General features: G+C 50.1%; 1 protein-coding gene across 2 annotated transcripts in view; it reads left to right on the forward strand.

Moving 5' to 3' along the window:
- The window catches only part of LOC142017121 (aryl hydrocarbon receptor-like), a 90,404-nt gene that overhangs the window by 25,303 nt on the left and 44,416 nt on the right, over positions 1–20,685 (forward strand). For both annotated transcript variants that reach the window (XM_075001780.1, XM_075001779.1), the window contains exons 3-6: positions 3,280–3,395; positions 16,393–16,482; positions 16,692–16,815; positions 17,499–17,629. In XM_075001780.1, the coding sequence (XP_074857881.1) occupies positions 3,280–3,395; positions 16,393–16,482; positions 16,692–16,815; positions 17,499–17,629 (461 nt within the window). The remainder of the gene's footprint in view (positions 1–3,279; positions 3,396–16,392; positions 16,483–16,691; positions 16,816–17,498; positions 17,630–20,685) is intronic.

The following is a 20,685-nucleotide window of genomic DNA, read 5'->3' on the forward strand; positions in this document are numbered from 1 at the left end:
TAGGACAGTTAAGGAGAGCAAGCAACGTGTACAAAAGACAGCAGGAGCCGGGAGTGTGAGGAGCTCGATGGGAGAGCCAGGGAGACTGAAGCCCTGACCGTGGCTAAGGGGGAAAGGACTGACCTGCCAGCCCAGAGATGGGAGCAGCCTAGCCCCTCTTGCAAGAAGGAAGTGGCGTGGGACCCTGGCAAGGCCCCGGGTACCCAGCCACAGCACCAAGAGAACTGGTCTCTTTCCCACTACCCTAGCACCTGGCGTATGGACCCTTGCTGTCTCTGGCAGCTGGCACCTCAAACGGCTGCTGCTCAGGTGAAACTGCTGCTGACGGCAGGGGTGTTCACAAGCACCCCAAAGGTGACTAGGCCCAGGGGCTGTCTGCCTGGCCCCCGGCAGTGCCCACCGGAGCACTGTCCTAGCCTGGAGAGGTGGGGGAAGATTGCACATCTGCATCCACTAGTTGTGAGTGGCGTGTAAAACCAGAAATGGACTCGCAGGACATACGGACATTCTGCCTCCTCCGCTGTCGGACGGTGCTTTTCACTGGGAGGTTGTGGTGTTGGTGGCTCTGTGAAACAGCCGCGAGTTGCCTGTAGGAGAAGCTGTTTTGATTGGGGGGAAAATAACTGGAAAATGGAAAATAACTAAACATCTTGTTCTCTCTTCTGCTTTCGCTGGTGGACAAATATCAGCTATTCTCAAATGCAGCCACAGATGCTAAGGACCTCTGCCCCCAAGCTATGGGAGGGAACCAGTTTCTCCATTAAAATCCAGGCTACCCACTTTTCCCTCACCCAAAAAAAAAAAAAAAAAAACCAGAGTAAAGCTGTGGAGGCCATTATCAATTCTCCAGCTTGTTTACACGCTGTAGGCTTGATACGGTGTGACAGTTCTGCTGAGTAAGTGGCCTAGGGGGGCCGCAGAAAGCTATTTATAGGGAGACCGAACAGACAGGCGGTCTGGTCTCAGATCTCAGTAGTAAAGAGCAGAATTTCCTTAGCTGTGTTTGGGGTTCTCAGTCTTTTCAGTAAGAACATAATGTTCAGTCAGGGTCCGGGGAATGCTCTTCAGAGAAGGGCTGTGAACCACGGCTGTGACAAATTGATTCTCTCTTAAATTCTCTTAGTTGCCAAAATGTAAGCGTGGGCACCTCAAGTTAGTGTTTGTAAACCCTGAATCCGTCTGCAGACACTTAACACCAATGTTGACCAACCTTTGGACCACATTTCCCAGGGAAGCGGTACGTTCTCCATCACTGGTAATCTTTAAATCAAAAATCCCTCTAGTTCATCCACGGTCATGTGCTTGCCGCGGGAGTCTGGTCTGTTATGCAGACAGTCAGGCTAGGATCAGATAAATGAGCCAAGAGTTCTGGGTGCCTTAGGGTTCGTGGTTCAGGTAGCCCTTATGGACAAAAGGCTGGATTTTTAAAGGTGTATGGCACGTAACACCCATTGATTTCAAATATCTTTAAATATCTGGCTCTAGATGCATTCTCTGTTGTTAGCCATTGTTGGCATGTGGCAGGGATTAAAACAGACCTGCCAGGAAAATCGAAGTAATTAGAACCAGACGTTCTGTCTGGATTGAACCCTTTCTGCCTTCCTCTCTCATTCTGTTTTGATCTTGCACCTTTTGCAGTATTCTGTATTATCTTCAAGTCTTCCAAGGCCTGAAGAAGTCTAATTATTCATAAGTCCCATGTTTTACTAAGTATCGGAGGGGTAGCCATGTTAGTCTGGATCTGTAACAGCAACGAAGGGTCCTGTGGCACCTTATAGACTAACAGAAAAGTTTTGAGCGTGAGCTTTCGTGAGCACAGACATCTGATGAAGTGAGTCTGTGCTCACGAAAGCTCACGCTCAAAACTTTTCTGTTAGTCTATAAGGTGCCACAGGACCCTTCGTTGCTGTTTTACTAAGAGTGCCAACAAAAATGAAGTAGGCCAGCTACTCGAAGCAAGTATAAGGCATATGCTGTGCGTGGTTTTCATTCTATCTATTGCAGAATTTTGCTCAGGTTGTATGTGCAAAGCACAACAGTAATTAACATCTGGGATTTTAGCAACACTCCGAGATGTCTCTGTGTTTTAGTAAACACTGGGCCATGACCTGCCTCTGTTTCCTTGCAGAACTGCGCGTCACTTTTCTCAATGGGCAGTTACGCTTGAAAAATTGGGGGTGAGGTGTTTAGTTGTATTAAAGCTGCACTGACCTTACCCCCCAGCCCCCGCTAGGATAAACTCCTCGCCCTTTATGTGCAGCACTCTCTCATGGTCTCAGAGCCGTGTTATTGCTCTAGAGCAGTGTTTCTTAAACTATGCGCCACACAACGCTGGCGTTCAGGAACAACTTGCAGGTGTGCCGCGAGCGTCTGACACGGTGTTGATATCACACATGGACGGCCTATATTTTCTTTTGTTAAAACCAGATACCATGTTACGACTTCATTGCTGTGGTCTCTGATTAAATTACTTCCTTTTGGTTTTGCTGTATATATTGCTGTTTGGGCTTTTTTTTTTTTTTTCTTTTTGGGCTGACAACAGTTTTTTGAAGAAAATTTTCATAGGTTCTCTGCATCAAAAATATTATTGTTTGGTGCCCAGAACTGAACCTGTCAGGCAAAAATCTCTAGAGCCTTTTTGTTGCTTAATATTGTTTCTTCTAAGATGTTTCTTCTATATCTGTCATCTCCTGTCATGGTAAAAACAGTGCAAACGTTCTCGGCAATTCCTGCAAATCATTAGGAGACCCTACAAAGAACGAACTTTATGGATAGGCCTGCCAATGGGTTGAGAGGGGACGTAGGGCACAGTTGTTCCAGAGCCCATTGATTCAAAAGGGGCCAGGGCTCCTGGCCATGCCATTGCTAATACACCGCGAAAGCTTCCTTTGGAGAAGCAGCACCTAAGCCAAACTGTGAACGAATCATTGTAGGTAAAAGAATCGGACACTGACAGCAGCCAGTGGGGCCAACAGCCTCGCCAGGCCCCTAGACAAGGTGTGAGGGGGTCCTGCTCTGGTACCCCAGAAACAGCAGGGCCTCAGACAGACGGGGTAGGGCTGGGACGAGGCAGCCCTCGGTATTTTCCAGAGAGCCACGTGTCTTCCCCAGGCTGCCCTCCATGATTTAAAGGGCCCAGGAGCTCAGGACTCTTTTGTAGCCTGGACCCAGAGAAGTTGCGGTCTTCACCCCGACCTCATCCCCAGCAGTGGGCCTGACAGCCGTGATTTTGTGAACATTCTTTCGGCACTAATATCCCTCTGCTTTCCTTCCTTGCAGTTGCCCTGAAGAGTCACAGCTCCAAAGGGGGCGTGGAAAGGAATGGCGACCGGGACAACGGGAGGACTGTGGGCCTGGCTGACGGAATCATGCCAGAGGGTGAACTGCTGTTACAGGTTGGTGCTTCAGGTGTTCTCCCTACAATCGAGTCCGTTTGCAAGGCTCACTTGGGCACATCCCCTCTCTCTGCTCTTCCACCCTGGCTCCTCACGGGGCCTCTGCGTTAGAAACTGACAAAGATTCGGTTCACAACCCGACTGACACAGAAGACCGTGCAGTCCCTGCTTGCCTTGTTATTCCAGCCAGCAGAACTTGGTCCAGCCTCTTATTTAACGCTTCACAGGAGAGTGTGGTGTGGTTACAGGGCAGTAAAGAGCCCTTTGCCATTTGCCAGGTAAGACCTAATTTTTCTGCTGTGGAGATGAATCTCAGATCGGATGAGCAGATGTCCCTGTTTTATAGACACAGTCCCAATATTTGGGGCTTTGCTTTATGTAACTGCCTTTTACCTTCATGCGGGTCCCCATTTTTTTCAGGCTAATTTCAAACCTCTCATTCACCCTCTCCGCTAGCTGCCGTAAGTGGGCGTGTACAATTGTTTGGTTTTTTGAGACAAAACCCAGTGTGCTTCTCTGATTGGTTGTTGCTGTGGTATTCCACTGTGGATTGCACACACAACCGAAGTTGGATAGTTTTTGAAAATAGTGTTTGTTGGGCCATGTGTGTTACTTGACTCACCTCACATTTTTGCCTCAGGTGATAAAGAAGCAGGGCAGACCAACAGCGTCTCCAGTTCTCCTTGTCTCCACGTCGTCTGGGTCGAAAGCTTCCATGTCCTTCTCTCTGACTCAGTTCTCTTGGTTTTAACGTAGCTTTACCAGTTTTATTTCTTTTCTCATTTTTAACAGTTAATTTAATCTAGACTTCAGGGACTTTCCCCATTACTCTGTGCCCTGTACCCTTGCACAGGTACCAGATGAGGTCCGGGACTGCAGGCTTCAAACTCTGTACCTCTTGCCTGTGACTCTTCTCTGTGAGCTGTGACCACTCTGTTGCTTGGGAAAAGCTCACGTCACACCTAGGAGCACCACTGCCCGTCTCCCCCAGCTGTACCCAAGAAGGCTGAGTATTTGTCTCTGTACGTGTCTCATGGAGATGGCCATAAGACTGTGTTAAACCAGGCCTGAATGATCCCAGACCTCAGCCTGATTCAGGAAGTAGTGCATCTCCCACTTCTGTGTCTGACTCTGGTGCTGGTGGGACCACCTCAACACACCCCAGGGTAGGGCCCAGCCAGAGATTAGGAAGCATGCCTATTAGCATGAGGCTGTTTTCCTCCAGGTCCAAGACATTGGACATTCCCTGCACTGGACCTGCCCAAGGAACACATCACATTGGAACTCCCATGGACCATGGGATCCAGTGATTCCGGGCAGCAAAACATCGATACCGCCAGCTCCAGTACCCCACAAAATACAAGAACCTCCCACACCAGGAAAAACACGAATGCTGGTACCGGCAACCAGAAGAGAGAAAATGCACCTTACACCAGGAAGAGGTGGATACATGATTGCACCCCAAGAAGCCCGCCAGATCCAGAGTCTCCTCCTTCCAGAGAACTCATGTCCCTGCCATTGGCTGGGCCTGCAGTGCAGAGTCTCTCGCTTACCTCATGTGGTGTATACCATCCCATCGGCTCCAATGGTACCGCCATTCGAACCAGAGTCCGCCTCTTCCCATGAATCAGAAACGGGAGAAATTGCCCTCACCACACCATCAGATAGGAACACGCCCCTGGGAGCAATTCCATCCCCACTCTCCCTGGAGCCAATGGTTCCCCAAGCCAGGAGGACCCATGCAACCTCCTGTGGATCAGACTTGCCAGCCATTTTGGGAGGATCTGGCTGGCGTGCAGTATCCTCCATTTGGAGGCTGCTCAGTCTGTGAGAGAGTCACCACCTGCCTCAAGGGATCCATCAAGTAAGCAGATCAGAGAGCAGAGGAGGAAAAAAAAATATACCCTACTTCTGACAGGCGCACCAGAGCCAGCTAGATCCACGTCCTCTTTGCTGGACAGAGCTGCATCACCCTCTTCCCCACCAGATGACTTTGGGCAGTTTCAAGGCCTTTTCTGGACACTTGGGCTGCGTCTACACGTGCACACTACTTCGAAGTAGCGGCGTCAACTTCGAAATCGCACCCGTCACGGCTACACGTGTTGGGCGCTATTTCGAAGTTGAAATCGACATTAGGCGGTGAGACGTCGAAGTCACTAACCCCATGAGGGGATGGGAATAGCGCCCTACTTCGAAGTTGAACGTCGAAGTAGGGCACGTGTAGACGATCTGCGTCCCACAACATTGAAATAGCGGGGTCCGCCATGGCGGCCATCAGCTGAGGGGTTGAGAGATGCTCTCTCTCCAGCCCCTGCAGGGCTCTATGGTCACCGTGTGCAGCAGCCCTTAGCTCAGGGCTTCTGGCTGCTGCTGCGGCAGCTGGGGATCCATGCTGCATGCACAGGGTCTGCAACCAGTTGTCGGCTCTGTGGATCTTGTGTTGTTTAGTGCAACTGTGTCTGGGAGGGGCCCTTTAAGGGAGTACCTTGCTGTTGAGTCCGCCCTGTGACCCTGTCTGCAGCTGTTCCTGGCACCCTTATTTCGATGTGTGCTACTGTGGCATGTAGACGTTCCCTCGCAGCACCTATTTCGATGTGGTGCTGCCCAACGTCGAAGTTGAACGTCGACGTTGCCAGCCCTGGAGGACGTGTAGACATTATTTCAATGTTGCTACATCGAAATAAGCTATTTCGATGTAGCGTGCACGTGTAGACGTAGCCTTGCAGGGGAACTCCAAATCCCACTGGCAAAGAGCCAAGACTCCCAGCATAAGCTTCTGGATGTTCTGGTAAAAATTGTATGATTAATCAACAAAGCCTTACTGGAGGGAGCCAGGGCAGTGTGGCATACTCCCACCACACGTATCACCGCCCCCCGAAGGACTGGAAGTATTCTATGAGGTCCTAGCCAAAGGGCCAGAATTTCTGTTCTCCCTTTTAGCCCCAAACCCACTGGTGGCTCAAGCTGCTGCTGTGAGATCTGAACAACAAAAATCTTGAGCCACACCACTGGACCAGGGCAGGAAACGCTTAGATCCTCTAGAGAGGGAAGTCTTCGTTTCCTCTAGGTTACCGATCAGGATACCGCATCATCAAGCATTTGTTTGTGTGAGTCACATTTAGCCAAGTTTTAAGAACTCACCAATAGCCTCTAACTAGAAGGATGGTCCAACTTTTTGCCTCATTGAAGAAGGAAAGCTCATATCCTGAACTGGTGTCCAGCTTGCAGCAGAGATGGGTGATACTTCCTGTAGGGCTCTGGCCATGGCTGTCATGACCAGCAGAGTCTCGGCTTCCTGCTTCTAGTTTTCAAAGGGAGGTTAAAATACAACTGAGACCTCCCTCTTGAATTCCCTCTTTTCAGCCAGAAGACAGATGAGTCTTTGAATCACGACCACTCGTTGGCCATATATAGTCCTACCCTGCAATACAAGTTCTGCTGCTTGTCTATCCAGTGGTAGTTTCCTCAGTATTATCTCCTCTCTCTCACTCAATCTCTCTCTCACACATATAAACCTCCTACCTGAGCACCAAAACCTCCAGAGGTCTCGATTTCCCCGGCCTCTCCTCCACATGTTTCAACATCCCATCCCCAACCAATTAGTGTAGGGATTCCAGGGGGGGACACTAGCCAGGTGCCCCTGCCCCGCCATGGTCACGCCCATGTGCCGTCCCCACACTGCCTCTGCTCCCGCCATGCCCCACCCTCTCCCTGCCCCTGTTCTGGCCCCTCCCCCCACTCCACATCCACCCGCCTCTTTCTGTGGAAGGGCCACACCACTTCCGGTGAGCGCGGGGCAGTCCCTCCCCTCCCCCAGTGCAGCATAGCCTGAGACAGGTAGGGACTCGCCAGAAGCCACACAGTACTGACGGTGAGTGCGGGGGTCCTGACGCTTGGGGTGCATGAGGCCCCTATGCACCCCCAGGTGTTGCTTCTGTTCCTACCCAGGTCTGTACTAGCCTAGGCCACCTCTTGCTGCTGCCCATGCAACCGTGCTCAGATCGTATTTCTAGAGTGCCAGCTCACTGAGAGCTGGGACCATCCCCTTGCTCAGAGTGTAGCTGCCCCCTCATCCCTCTCGTCCCTGAAACAGTACTTGAGTAATGTAAAAGGGCTTCAACTTAGCGTGACTTAAACCTACTCCAAGCTCCCTTGGTACTGTCAGAGCAGCGAAAAGAGCCTTTGACACAAATGAGAATGAGGCTGCTGGTTGCGGGGCATTAAAATGGGGGCTGTAATTGTTACAATTCGTCGTTCCTTTGTGTCACCGTGACGTGCGGAAGATGAGAAGGGTTAATGTCTTGATCACCAGAAATGATAGCCACTTGCAATTCGACACAATGGAAACGCTGGGAAAAATGCTCATTGTTCTCATCAGGCAGAAATGAGTCTGCCCGGGAGCTGCTGGAAGGGTTAAAAGTAGTGCATGCCGGGGCATTCATTAACCTCTGCGGTAGATTCCCACACCGTGAGCTCGGCTCTGAAAGACCATTTGTGTCTAGCAGAAAGAGTGTGCAGGCGGGTGAATACAGATCTGGACAATGAAACGGGAATTGGCAGGGACAATAGCTGAACTTGGCTAAGAGTGCACACCAGACTCTAATTACTTCGGACGGCTATACGTTAGGGAATTGGGAACACAGTCTCGGCTTGGATGTCAAGGCTTCAAATTGCCGGCAGTGGTTAAAGTTACAGAACCAATGTTGTTAGTTCATTAGGTAACAGAATGCGGAACTTGTGGGGCAAGTCTGAGAATTATTCCCTGCAGTCGCCTTTCTACACAGCGCCGAATCAGCCGGGCGCAGCTCTGCCTCGGAACGATTGCTTCGGAGTGCTGCTTGTTCTTTTGCAGGGTTGGAATGCTGACTGCATGGCCAGCTAACTCCGGTTCTACGGCCGGGTGACGGTGTTAGATGCTCACACACGTCTGGGTCCAAATGCGACATAGAGGGTCCTGGGCGTAGGGAGCTGCACACTCAGCCCAGCTGTGGTTTAGCTTTGCGAATGGGTGCCCATGGTGGAAGTGGATGCCCACCAGACCCTCACGCTGGCTGAGATACAGCAAGGTCCTGGGAAAGGCTGGCAAGCGCTGACTGCTGCCCGCCTGCCTGGCTGTGATTTTTGCTCTGCCTTCCTCCCCAGCTCCTTTGCCTAAGATTGCAGGCCCCAGACATTACCACACAAAGCCTTTTGTGGTGATGTACATGGAGCCTTCTGAGCATGCCCAGCAGGGGCTGTCATCATCTCTGGAAGGACAGCCGGACTTGGCAGGGATTGTACTCACTCAAACAGCAGCTACAGAAAGAGAAACAGATTAGATGGCAAAAAGTACAGTGTCTCAGTTACTTCTGCCAGGCAGGGCTTTCCCGCTAGCCCTTCAGAATGCCTTGGCCAGGCTAGCCCTGGGTGTGCGCACAGAGCTCTGAGATCGGACTTTTCACCCCTCAGTCTCCACAAAGCACAGGAGTGATTGTGACTCGGAGAAACTGAGGTAGAGAGTGGCACTCTAGTCAATGATACAGAGTGAGGGTGAGAAACCACGACTCCTTGTCCCCTGCCTGGGTTGTGCTTCCCTTTTTCTTGCCCCAAGTTATTCCCTCTGATGTGTGCGCCAAGGTGAGGCACTAGGACTCATGGAAAATCTTTGGCACGGCAGAAAGAAGGAGGAAAACTTGAGAAGCCTCGACCTAAAGAGACAAGCCAGGAGGAATATGGGATCTCCTTAGAACACTGATGCTCAATAGGCGGCTCAAGGCCAAATGCAGCCTGCCAAGGCTTCCCATGCGGCCTGCCAGCTCACCTTACAGACAACCGTTTATAATTAAATTCGCTGCAGGGGGGCTGGGCTCAAAGAAAAGGCACCACGATAGAAGTTTGCTGAAGATCCCATTTTCCCCAAGGCCAGTCCCGGGCGCTGCCCATTTTTTCATTACTGATGGGAATGGAGCCCCAGATGAATGCAAGTGGGAGTAAACCTAGCAATGCTGGTAGTGCAACCCAAGCTGTTACCAGTCCAGACAGCACATCCCCTTTTTATTGCACCGTCTCCATTTAAACACACAACTTTTGTGTTCTGTGTGCCAAAGGCTGTATCACAGCTGTAGGGTCATCGGCTACAGGTGCTACTTTGAATCTGAGCACAGTAGCTTCAACACTGCTTGTTCTCCTGGCCATGTTGCAAGACGGGACAAAATTGAGGGTGTGAACTTTTAGTATCCTGCTTGAAATGTCGTTCACACAACACCAGAAAGGGTATAGGAAAAAGCCACAGGTCTATGGACAACATGGGCACTGGCTAAAAAGAAAAGATCTTTCCTGGGTGCACATTGGAAATGCCAGCGATGCTTTCTGGTGGCGATAAAAATGAAGCTGACCTTATGAAGCAAATCCCGCTGTCTGATTCTATGTCGGTGCGAAGAGTGGAGGAGATTTCCAAGGACTGCTTGTCAGCACTACTTTCCAATTTCCTAAATGCCAGATGCCTCTCTTGCAGTGGAGACTCAAATGATTTAAGTGACACTGCCCAGTTGCTGCTCAAGGGCAGATGGAATAGTCAATGGCAGTAATCAGGCTTGCAGGTTGGAGGGGAGCCCCAGAGAACAGAAATGCAGCATAGAGCGTCCATTACCTGGAGCTCTCCAGGGCTTGGCAGAGTGTGCCCCAGCCTTACACATTTCTTGAGACAGCCCTGTCGGTTTTTGCAGAGGAGGATGTAGATTTCCCTTCTAGCAGGACACAGATCTGGAGCTGCACTCTCCAAAACCTCCATCTGCTTAGCTCAACAGAGTCTCTAGTATAGGTCAGATAATTTCCAAGCTCAGTAGGTCATCATGTCCCAGGGCAGAGATCACCAGACTGTCATTACAGCTACATGGGGCCATATAGGGGTAGTCAGGTCTGAGAGGATATTTGCTAAATGTTATTGGCTTATGCAGACACCAGATTTCCAGTAAAATCCTAAGGCTACCACTGTCCTGTGAATTCAGGCGAATGCCTGTATTCATAGACCTGAAGGGACCACGGTGACCATCTAGTCTGACCTCCTGTGTGAAAGAGACCTTCCCCACATAATTCCTGTCCAACATAGTGCATATCTTTACACACACACACACACACACACACACACACACACAGAGTGGAACTGATCCTTCATCTCAGCTTTTGCTTGGCCTCTCAGAAGAGGCTAGTGCTGAGCTAGCTGCCCTTGAATTCCTAGGCAGTGACTCCTTCTGAGTTCTTTGCAATACATAATAGAGCCCGACGCAGGAAACGGGAATGCAGAAGGTCTTGTGGTGCAGGAAGGATTGTTTCTGGCAGATGCTCATGAAAGCCATTGCCTCATTTCTGAACCGCTTTCCATCTTTTATTTGACACCCAGCTGTGCAGCCCTGCAGGCAACACAAGGACCCCTTCAGACTAACACGAGCAAAGACTACTGAGAAGATTTGAAATTAGTCTCCCCTGAAGAAAGGGGTCAGGGAGAAGCTGGCTAAAAATATACTAGCCAAGGCAAATTCCTGCATGGGAATGCAGACATTCCCCTTTCACTATTGATTTTCCTCTCGCTGAGTTCTGGAGGTGGATGCAAAGCCTTTGAACTGTGAAGTCTGAAAGTTGGGTGCTATTAAAAATGCATCTAAAATGTTATATTGGTGGCTGTGTTAGCTGCTCTGTTCTGGGCGTTCGTAGTGCTCTGTGTTCTTTACAGGTGAAAGAACTGAATGGTTTGTTTTATAAGAACAGCACATAGCTCTTCTCTAGTTCCTATCACTGCGTTTGGGTTGGGAGTGCACATGAATGAACATATATATTTGTCTCTCTGGCATTTGATACTGTAAATAGCTATCTACCCAATAGGCTGTTGCATTCATAAGGGCACCATGGGCAAGTGGATGGCTCTGAAGCACAGGTATTGTGTCTTGTTGCTTGCTTAGCCATGTTCTCCATTGGAATCCTGTGAAATTAGCTCTTCTGTGTTACACATAAAAGTCCAGCTCTGAAATGCTACGGTGTAGTAGCATGTAGTATCAGGTGAGACAAAAGAAAGCGCTATGGTAGAATATCATTGTCTTTTTTCCTAATACCTGTCTCTTAGAAGCTTGCTTACACCCTGGCTCTAGAGGTTTTTATCGCCCTTATGATTTCTTATTTTCTGTCACTGTATATTCCCCTGTACATTGAGGGCTGTGACTCCTAGTAAGCCCTTAACATCAATGAAACCTTGTGGCAATGAGTTCTGCAGGTATTGCACACCTTCCTTCAATGACATTTACAACTTACTGCCGTACAGTTGATGAAAGTCCCCTTTTTCCTTGCATGAAGAGAGAAGGTAAATAGGACCACACTATTTGTCCTTTCTTACTCTGTTTGTTATTTTATATGCCTCTGTCGTGACCACATGTATTTATCTGTTCTCTAAACTAAATAGTCCTGATCATGTCAGCTTCTCTTCATATTTTTGGGGGGGTCTGGAACCCAATATTGCTAATGGGAATCTAGGATGTATGTATAATCAGAGGAATCTGAAGTAGGAGTGGAGAGATTATTTTGCCTCTATCTCTGGCACCGGTGCAGTTGCTGCTGGAATACTGTGTCAAGTTCTGGTGCAACAATTCAATACGGACGTTGATAAACTGGGGAGGGATCAGAGAAGGATTCAGGAGAATGATTGATTGAGGTTAGGGTTCTGTCCCAGGTCTCTTTAGTAAAAGTCAGGGAGAGGTTTCAGGCAATAAACAATAGTTCACAGAAACTTTCAATCTGTCCCGAGTTTTACTAAAAATACACTGGGGAGGTGGAGAGAAACAGGACGCTACAGAGGCTAGCAGCTGCTCCAGCCTGCCACTGCTTCTTGAGCTGGGGCTGACCACTTCTGCTCCGCTCCCTGGGGCCTGAACCAGTCCCAGCTGCCACTCTGGGGAGCTGGGGACAGTTGCTCCAGCAGACCTGGGGATGGCAACCAGTCAGCTGTTCTGGCAGCTGCTGCTCCGCATCCCAGGGGGTGGCTGGTGGCACTGCCCCCGACATCCCAAAGGTCCCAGGACGTGAGAGAATCGGTGTGCTCCATGACAGAATCACATCCTTAGGAATGATTATAAGACGACCAGACACACCCTGGTAGTGAGAGGCTCAGAGGCTCAGTCTGTTTAACTTAACAAAGAGAAGGGTTCGTTGCTCTCTGTAAGTACTTACGTGGGCAACAAGCGTTTCCCAGTGGGCCCTTGCAGAGAAAAGTCTAACACAGCCCAGCGTCTGAAAGCTTAAACCAAATCAAAAAAGCAGACAGGAAATCAGGTGTAAACTGTTAGTGATGAGAGTAACTAACCATTGGAACAATCTATCACTGAGAAGTGTTACAGCACTGGTGGGTGTTTTCCTAAAAGACCTTCCCTAGGAATTACTGGGGGGGGGGAGCGGTTTAGGGTGTGCGGGGGGGGGGGGGGTGACTCCTCTGGCCTGTGTTGTACAAAGAGTCAAACTAGATTATCACGTTTGTCCCTTCTGGCCTTGGACTCATGAACTTTTGTCTGATGTTTTACCCAGCCAGTGTATGCAGCTTTGGGCGGATTTCCATTTTCTGAGGGAGAGCCACTTTGCCCAAATGACCCCCTAGACCCTGCCATTTAAATACACAGATTGCTGGGCTTCCTTTCCTGGCCATGCAGGCTGTAAGAACAACCCTTCCCAGACCTCCCCACAGAGGAAGCAAGGGCGTGGAGTGTGTGTGAGCAGGTCATAAGAGTGCCCCACATGGAGAAGTGGTTTCCATTGTTCTAGACCAATATTGTCTCTGCATTCTACATAGGCCTGCTGGGATCTCACTGCTGTTGATTTAGGTATGTCAGAAATATAAAATTACAAAACAAGGGATCATAAATGAGGTTGTTTGGGCTAAAGAATTGGTCCTGGACAACTTTCATGTGCTCACACGAATAGGGGTTTTTTATGCCTCTATATTGGGCCTTTGTCCCCCATTGTATGCCAAGTCTGAGCCTTTGGGAGGTTGGGAGATATTGCTGGAGGTGGGGGAGAGAAGGCAATAATTTTGTTACCAGTGCATCTAAGTCTTTCTACCGCTGTCTGTGAGCAGCTTAATCAGAATAGGTAAAATGCAAGCTGAAAACATTCACTGGTCTGATATAGTGTCTTTGGCACATTGCTATTGAAGTTGCGGAAAACTTGGTTGCCACAGAATTGGACCCCCCCCCAAAAAAAAACACTTTGATTTTTGTTAATTAAAAACAGGGAGAAATACTTCTTTTCGGCCAGGTTACCTCAAAATTAGACCTTCTATCTTAGCAAGAACCAGACTGAAACACATAATTTCATGGCAGTTCAGTATTAATCTGAGTCGTTTGGGGTGTCATGGCTTATCCTGCACCCTGATGATCCTCAGGCTTAAGGTACTCTGTGCCTCATGTGCATACCAGGGCCCCAGTGTACCATGGGAGACGCAGCCTGAAGGGTTACGTGAGCATGAGGAAGCTGAATCACAGTTCCCTCAAGGCACTCTGACAACCGAGGCACCGCTCAGTGTTGAATCAAGCTGAAATAAAATATTGCTTCCACTCAGGAATATCACAGTGTTTCACTTCAATCAGAAAAGTCAAAACAAAACAACTGGTCTTGATTCAAGATGAAAACAGGCATTGAAACCTTTGAATCTGCTGATGTTGGATCAGTTCTAATTAGGACACAGCTAAGTGGCTCTACAGAATAGGTTCATTTCTGTGATGAAATGCAGCAGAAGGCACCTTCTGTGTTTGCTAGGTCAGCGCAGATCTGCCAGCCTTGGAAAGGCTTCAGCACTTGTATCTGTAGAAGGCGGGGTTTGTACCTGCCCAGGAAATTGGGGAGAAAGTGCAGTATTGCAACATGAAGCATTATTCGGCCTCTGGAAGCCTCACTCAGAGAGTTTTCAGTTCTCTCCTAGATTAATCAATTACTGTACAGCTGGAAATTCACAGTTTTCTGATCTCAGGCCAAAGCTACTTGGTGTTTCCATTGCTTTAATCTTCAGAATGACCACTGTGTTTGGCTTTGTTTTAAAGCATCTGCTGGCTCAGTTTAGCTAATGATACGCAATTCATGTCCAGCCTCTCTGCAAAAAACGAAATCCTAGGGCAGGTCTATACTAGACCTGAAAGTCAAGCCTAGATACGCAATTCCACCTACAACAATTGCATAGCTGGAATCGACTTATCTAGGGTTGACTTATCAGGCTGTCCTCACGAAGGGAAGTCGACGGGAGAATTTCTCCTGTCGACCACCCTTACTTCTCGCAATAGTGAGGAGTACATAGGCTGACTCTTGAACCCTAATAATTCAATTTCATGCGTCCCCACTCAACCTCCTGGCAAGTTTTGATATAACCGTAGTCTCTCCTCTGCCTTGTTTGCAGTCAGGAGGGGTAATCAGGTCTAGTTCTGAAGGCAAAAGCCAATCAGCGAGAATTGGGATCTCTGAATAAGTCGAGACTGCTATCACGGGGTGGTTGCTGCTCCATTAAACAGACTTGAGCTAACTTTAGTTATCTTGAATCCGGGAGCAGGCAAGGCATGGCAGGCTGCTTTTCAGTGCATGCTCACCCAGAGCCGTGGCTAATTAGTTACAGGGCTAGCACACCCAGCTGCAGTTTCACCGCTTACTGTAGCTCGAAGATAGCTACGGTGTGTCTGCTCAGGCTGAAGTCACACCTTTGTATTTCAGCATAGCCCTACCTTTAATGGGCCTTTATGGGACTTTCCCTAAACTTTCACCCTTTTTTTAAAGATAGGAACAAAACACATGTGGACGTGTGGCTGAGAAGGGAGGAGGCACATGCTTCTTTTTTTAGGCAGTGTAAGAATAGCTTGGTGGGCTTTTACATTATTACTGTAACCTCCCCCAGCTGAAATGTGTTCAGATTACAGGGAAAAAAGGTATCAACTTCCCAGCCTGGCAAGTTCCACTTGGTCTCTGAGTCAGGCTGGGTTCTTTTTTTTTCCCTTTTCTTTTTGGCTGAGACTTAAGGCTGTGTCAGTCTCAATACATCTTCAGTGATGCCAGGGCAACTTCCATGTCTCCAGCAGCCTTCTGTGCGTATGACCAATGGGAACTTAGCAAGGCGTTTCCAGGGGATGCATTAGCAGTTCTAGGACATGGCACAGTCACAATTCTGGTGGCCCTGTCAGGCTAACCGGAGTGGAAATCAGCCAAAAGGCAATTGGCTGAAGAAAGTGGATATGAGTGTGAATAGAAAATAGAAAAGAGCCCTCAGAATTCAGCCCATTGTACATGAAACAAAAGGCTGGTCAGGTTCACAGCCTGCTAAATTATATCAGCTGCAACCAAAAATACAGGGAAATTGACCAGAAAGTTGAAATATTACCCTAACTGCTGCAATACCATTCTATGCATGTCAAGATCAATGTGAAATTGACTAGAAACGGGTCATTCCTTGTCCACCCACTCTCTCAGATGTTCAGGAAACACCTCCTTCTGCCTTCCCATCATTTGGGCCTGACTTTTAGGTTTGGTCTGCTCTAGGCAGGTACATTGATTGCAGATATGCAATTCTAGCTATGGCCATTGCATAGCTAGAGACGATTTATCTGCAATTGACATATCTGTTCCTCCTCCCTTACTCCTTGCAATATCAAGGGTTACAGGGGTCGACTGCTGACCCCCGATAGCTCAATTTCTCCTGTCTCAACCAGGTGCACAAACTTGAACCCCGGAAGATTGACCTTGAGTGGGTCAGTCTTCCAGGTAATAGAGGCGTGACCTAAATCTTAATTTCCCTACATCCCCAGCAGCAACTTTTCCTCCATTATCTTCCTCAATTTTCTAAGCTCTGTGGTTTTAGCCCCACTACTTCCTCATCCCCCCCAGAAGCTGATCATCAGGGAACCTGGTCTGCACATGGAACAAGCCTTTTTGATTCTCTTGGCTTCTGTCCATGAGAAGCCGTGCTGGGCTGGGAGTTCTGGCGCTTATTCTCTCCCCTCTCTCCTAGGCTCTCGATGGTTTTGTGCTGGTGGTGACGTCTGAGGGGTTGATCTTCTATTCCTCACACACGATTCAAGACTATCTTGGATTTCACCAGGTTGGTAGGACGTTCCGTAACTTTTTCACATGGTTTCTCTTGCTGACACCAGCAGAGCAGGCCCAGGCCCAGGACATGGCACCTTGCTGCACAAGGACGCCTATGCAGCTCAATGGGGTGAGACTCCTCGCAGGGTGGCCCCAGTGTGCGCTAGCTGCAGGGGCCTGGGGCAGATAGCTGGGCTCACCTGTTGTTCTGCTTTCTTCCAGACAGATGTCATGCACCAGAGCGTGTATGAGCTGATCCACACCGAGGACCAGCAGGAATTCAGGCGCAACCTTCACTGGGCCCTTAACCCGCCTCCCGCTCCTGAAAGCGAACCATCGCCTGATGGTACGGTATAGGAGACTAACGAAGGGGACTTGACACATTCCGTAGAACCTGCTGACTGGCCAGCCAGTTCTCTGACTAGCCCTAAGACCACAGGGTGTGTCCTGTGATTTACCATGGCTTTCATACGATAGTTGCTTTAAAAATGCTGTCGTACCGCTGTGAGTCCTGGACAGATCTTGTCAAGAGGCATTTGGCTCTGGTCTTCAATGGGGGAGACAGGTCGTGCCCTATAGCAGCAGCCTACAGACCACACTTGGTCCAACCCTCAGCTGCAGTAACGCTCAGGGCTCACAGTTGGCAGGTCCATCAGTATGTCCGATCACAGCTGCCTCATTCTTTGTGCAGTGTGCAGCTAGTGCACCAAACAAGGCAGAGCTCCTGCACGAACAATAGAGAGAGATCTTGTAACTCAGGGCTGCCCCCAGGCCTGGTCACGGGAACTTTCCTGTCATGCGCTTCACCTGGAAACGGTCCCTTTCTTCATGTGCCTGCGCTGTTTGTTTAGGCAAGGACTCGGCTGCTAGATTCAGAGGAATCCAGCGTGCCCATCAAGAGGGGAAGCTTGTTTGCTATAGCTTTAACAGATACTGCTGCTGCCATGCTTTCAGAGGCCCAGCCTTGCTGGGGATGCCCATGCCTCCAGGTGTGTTCATTCGGGCTCTCCTTTTTCCCACGTCATGCAGGGGAAACGAGCATCAGCTCCTCCGTTCTTGCTTGTGAGCCTGGCCAGCTGCCCCCGGAGAACTCCGCTTTCCTCGAGAGGAGCTTCGTGTGCCGGTTCCGCTGCCTCCTGGACAATTCATCTGGGTTCCTGGTGAGTAAGAACCTGCATCGATGTGTCCTTAGGGTGACAATGCCAGGATGCTCCTTAAGTATCCTTAACCCCATTGGTGGCAAGACCCCAGCCAGACCCATGGCACTGCTCTGCCAGGGCAGCATCTCCATGCAAGAACAAGGGGCTTAACCTTCAGTTAGTCCTTGGCAGTTTGGACCAAAGGCCTCCTCCACACCAGCCTTGTTCTTCAGTTTCTCCTTCACCTCTAGCACATCTCCGCCAGCGGGAGCACGAGTCCAGACAGACCACTAGCAGCATTCAGAACGGGGTCAGACAATGTCCTCTGCACACACTAACTCTTCCTCCGTGTGGCCACCCATGGAGCTGCGCCTGCAGCAGAGCTGTGGGGACAATTTAGGGGCAAGCCTGTGACACACGTGCTCTTTGCAATTCACTGGGGGCACGCGGCAGCCCTGGTCGATCAGGGCAAACCTGCCGAACGCCAGTGAAACACCCAGCAACAGTAACAGAGAGAGCTGTGTAAGTCTGTACCCAGTTACAGACTCGCTGGGTCCCTGGGCAGGGTAGCTGGGGGAAGCTCTGTGCTCTCAGATGGGGTGGACCTGCAGCATGCTCCGGTGGCAATTTAAAGGGCCCCATGGCTCCAGCCTCTGATGCTGCTGCAGCAGCTGGGAGCTCTGGGCCTCTTTGAATTGCAGGCTGCGGGGCAGTTGCCCCCTTTGTCACCCCCAGCTCAGAGTAGGGTATTCAGTGAACTGCCCCCCAGGTGGAGGGTGTAAGCTGGCTTATCTCCCCGCTCGTCCCTGCTTCCCCACAAGGAGCCCATCATGGGGTTCACCCACAGGCAGCGTCAGGACCCTTGTCTCCCAGACCGAGGGGTTGGTCTAGATTCCAACAGGAGAATTTGCTCATGTTAGATTTCAGGAAACTCCCCAATGGCTTCCGTTGTCAGTCGCGGTCTGGGAGGGTGATTTGAACAGCAACTTGCCCAGCAGAAAACCAGGCCTGGTGTTCCCACCGGGCCTGAGTCCTCCTGCGGTGGAGGACCCAGAAGTGCAGACTGGAAGCCCCCCTCGCCCCTTGACAGAAGGAGAGTAGACAGATTCTTGAAGAGCCGTGCTTGCCCCCACTCGCTTTGCTTGGTAAATCTCTCTCACCAGAAGAAAGGCGCTTTAGAATCACTTCCAGCAAAAAAGCTCTTTTCTTTTTAGGCTGTGCTGATACACCATAAAGCTTCTCCGAGCACACCAACTCCATTACCGCTGTGTGTTCAGGTCACCTCTAAGTCATCTGGCCACATGGCTATGAGGTGCTGAATGCACTTCACACTGAGGTCGCAGCCTCCAGGCAGGTGTGAAAAGTTGTCCTCCCAGGGTGCAGCAGAGTGGACAGAGACTGCGCCAGCCTCTGAACCCCTAGCGGCTGGAGGCCTCAGGCTGTGGTAGCTTGTACCATCTGCTCTGTGCAGAGTGCGTGCTGAACACCATTGCTGTCAGTGCAGCACAGTTCACAGCTCTGGATGCAAGTGGAGTAATAATCCTGGGAGGTCCGTAGGGGTGATAGTTGCACACACAGGTGGTGCTTTTTCCTGGGGTTCCCTTACACCTGTTTTCCTAGTAAATCAGATGGTGGTGCCCAAGGGTGTGCGATCGTTGAGCCTGGGATGGATTCCTCCGCAGCCGGCTGGCCGTCCCTTCCCCCATGGAATGGTTTGAGTGCCCGGGGTGGGAAAAGCAATTTGTCCAGCAAAGCTGGAGCCAGCCCTGCAATGTTTTCATTAGGTGGCCTGGATTTTGAGCCATGGGAAGAGGCAGATGAGGCTGTATTTTTAGAGCAGTATTTTCGGACATGAAGGATCACTGTGGTACCGGTCCCACTTATTTCCCCCAGGTCAGGCTCGCTTGGGTTGGGTTTGCGTGTTAGCCCACCAGAGGGGACACGAGGAAGAGCAGATTTGAAGCTGTGCCAATATAACTGCCCACAGGGGGCCTGGGACCTCTGGAGCTTAGCGCAGGCACCTCTACAGCAGGGTCAGTGACCCGTCTGAGGCAAAGTGCCACTATTTAACCATTGGGCCTCTGTATACGGTCCAAGTGCCGGTGATTCTTTTTAAAGTCACTAATCGTCAACTGACAACAGCTTCATTCATAAATAAATTAACGTGCAGAGCTTTACCGTGTAAGTGGTGGTTGGTAGCACTAGCTGGTCTTTTGTTAACCCACAGGCAGCCTGGCATGGAGCAACCTCCCAGCTGCGTGGGGAGGAGGGGCAGGGCTGAGCTTCCGCCTGGCACGCAGATGAAACCAGCTTGCATGCCGCTCTTGGCACCTGTGCCGGGGGCCGCTGACCCCGCTCTACAGTTTGAGCTAAAAGCCAGCTGGCACTCAGCTAAGTCTGTAGAGGGGGCTTGTTCTTTCTCTGTGTAAGTGGTCTGGGGGCCACTCCATGGGACCGTGAACCACACCCAGGCGTGTGGGTTACACAAACTTTACTCATCAAAGAACAGACCACGAGATGCCGCTAAGAGACTAGCAACAACGTGGCAGGGCCGTGCCGGATCAGCGGATGCACCCTGGAAGTGTTAGTCTCAGCTAGCACAGAACAGCCCAATGAAGGACAGTGAGGGCATGGCTCTATTAAAGTCGAGATGAGTCTGACTCAAAGCCCAACAGAGGCAATGAAGTGTCTGTGGTTTCAGGTCCTGTAAGGAAGGTCTGGCTGCTCCTCCATTAGAAATGCAGCAACCTGGACAGACTAAAGAGTGATCAAAACTCGCCCCATTTCGGTGCCTTTCCACTGCATTCTCTCACTGTCTTTTGCCTCCCCCCACCCCCACGTCTTACAGGACATCTAGCGCACACTGGGATTAATGCTTTGGTCACACAGCCACTCCTTGTGCGCTGAATCCTCAGGTATCCGCTGCACTGCAGGAGTGTTTGTCTGTACAATATTTTGTGACTTTTAGCTATGTGGGAATAGATGGGCCTCCAGGCAAACCCATGACGTCTTAGTTTGATGTCAGATTTGCTGCTAAACAAACACAGCCATTGCTAAGGAAGGCTATAAAAGCATGA

Source organism: Carettochelys insculpta, chromosome 8 (assembly GCF_033958435.1).
Source record: "Carettochelys insculpta isolate YL-2023 chromosome 8, ASM3395843v1, whole genome shotgun sequence".
In the NCBI taxonomy this organism is placed as follows: domain Eukaryota; kingdom Metazoa; phylum Chordata; order Testudines; family Carettochelyidae; genus Carettochelys; species Carettochelys insculpta.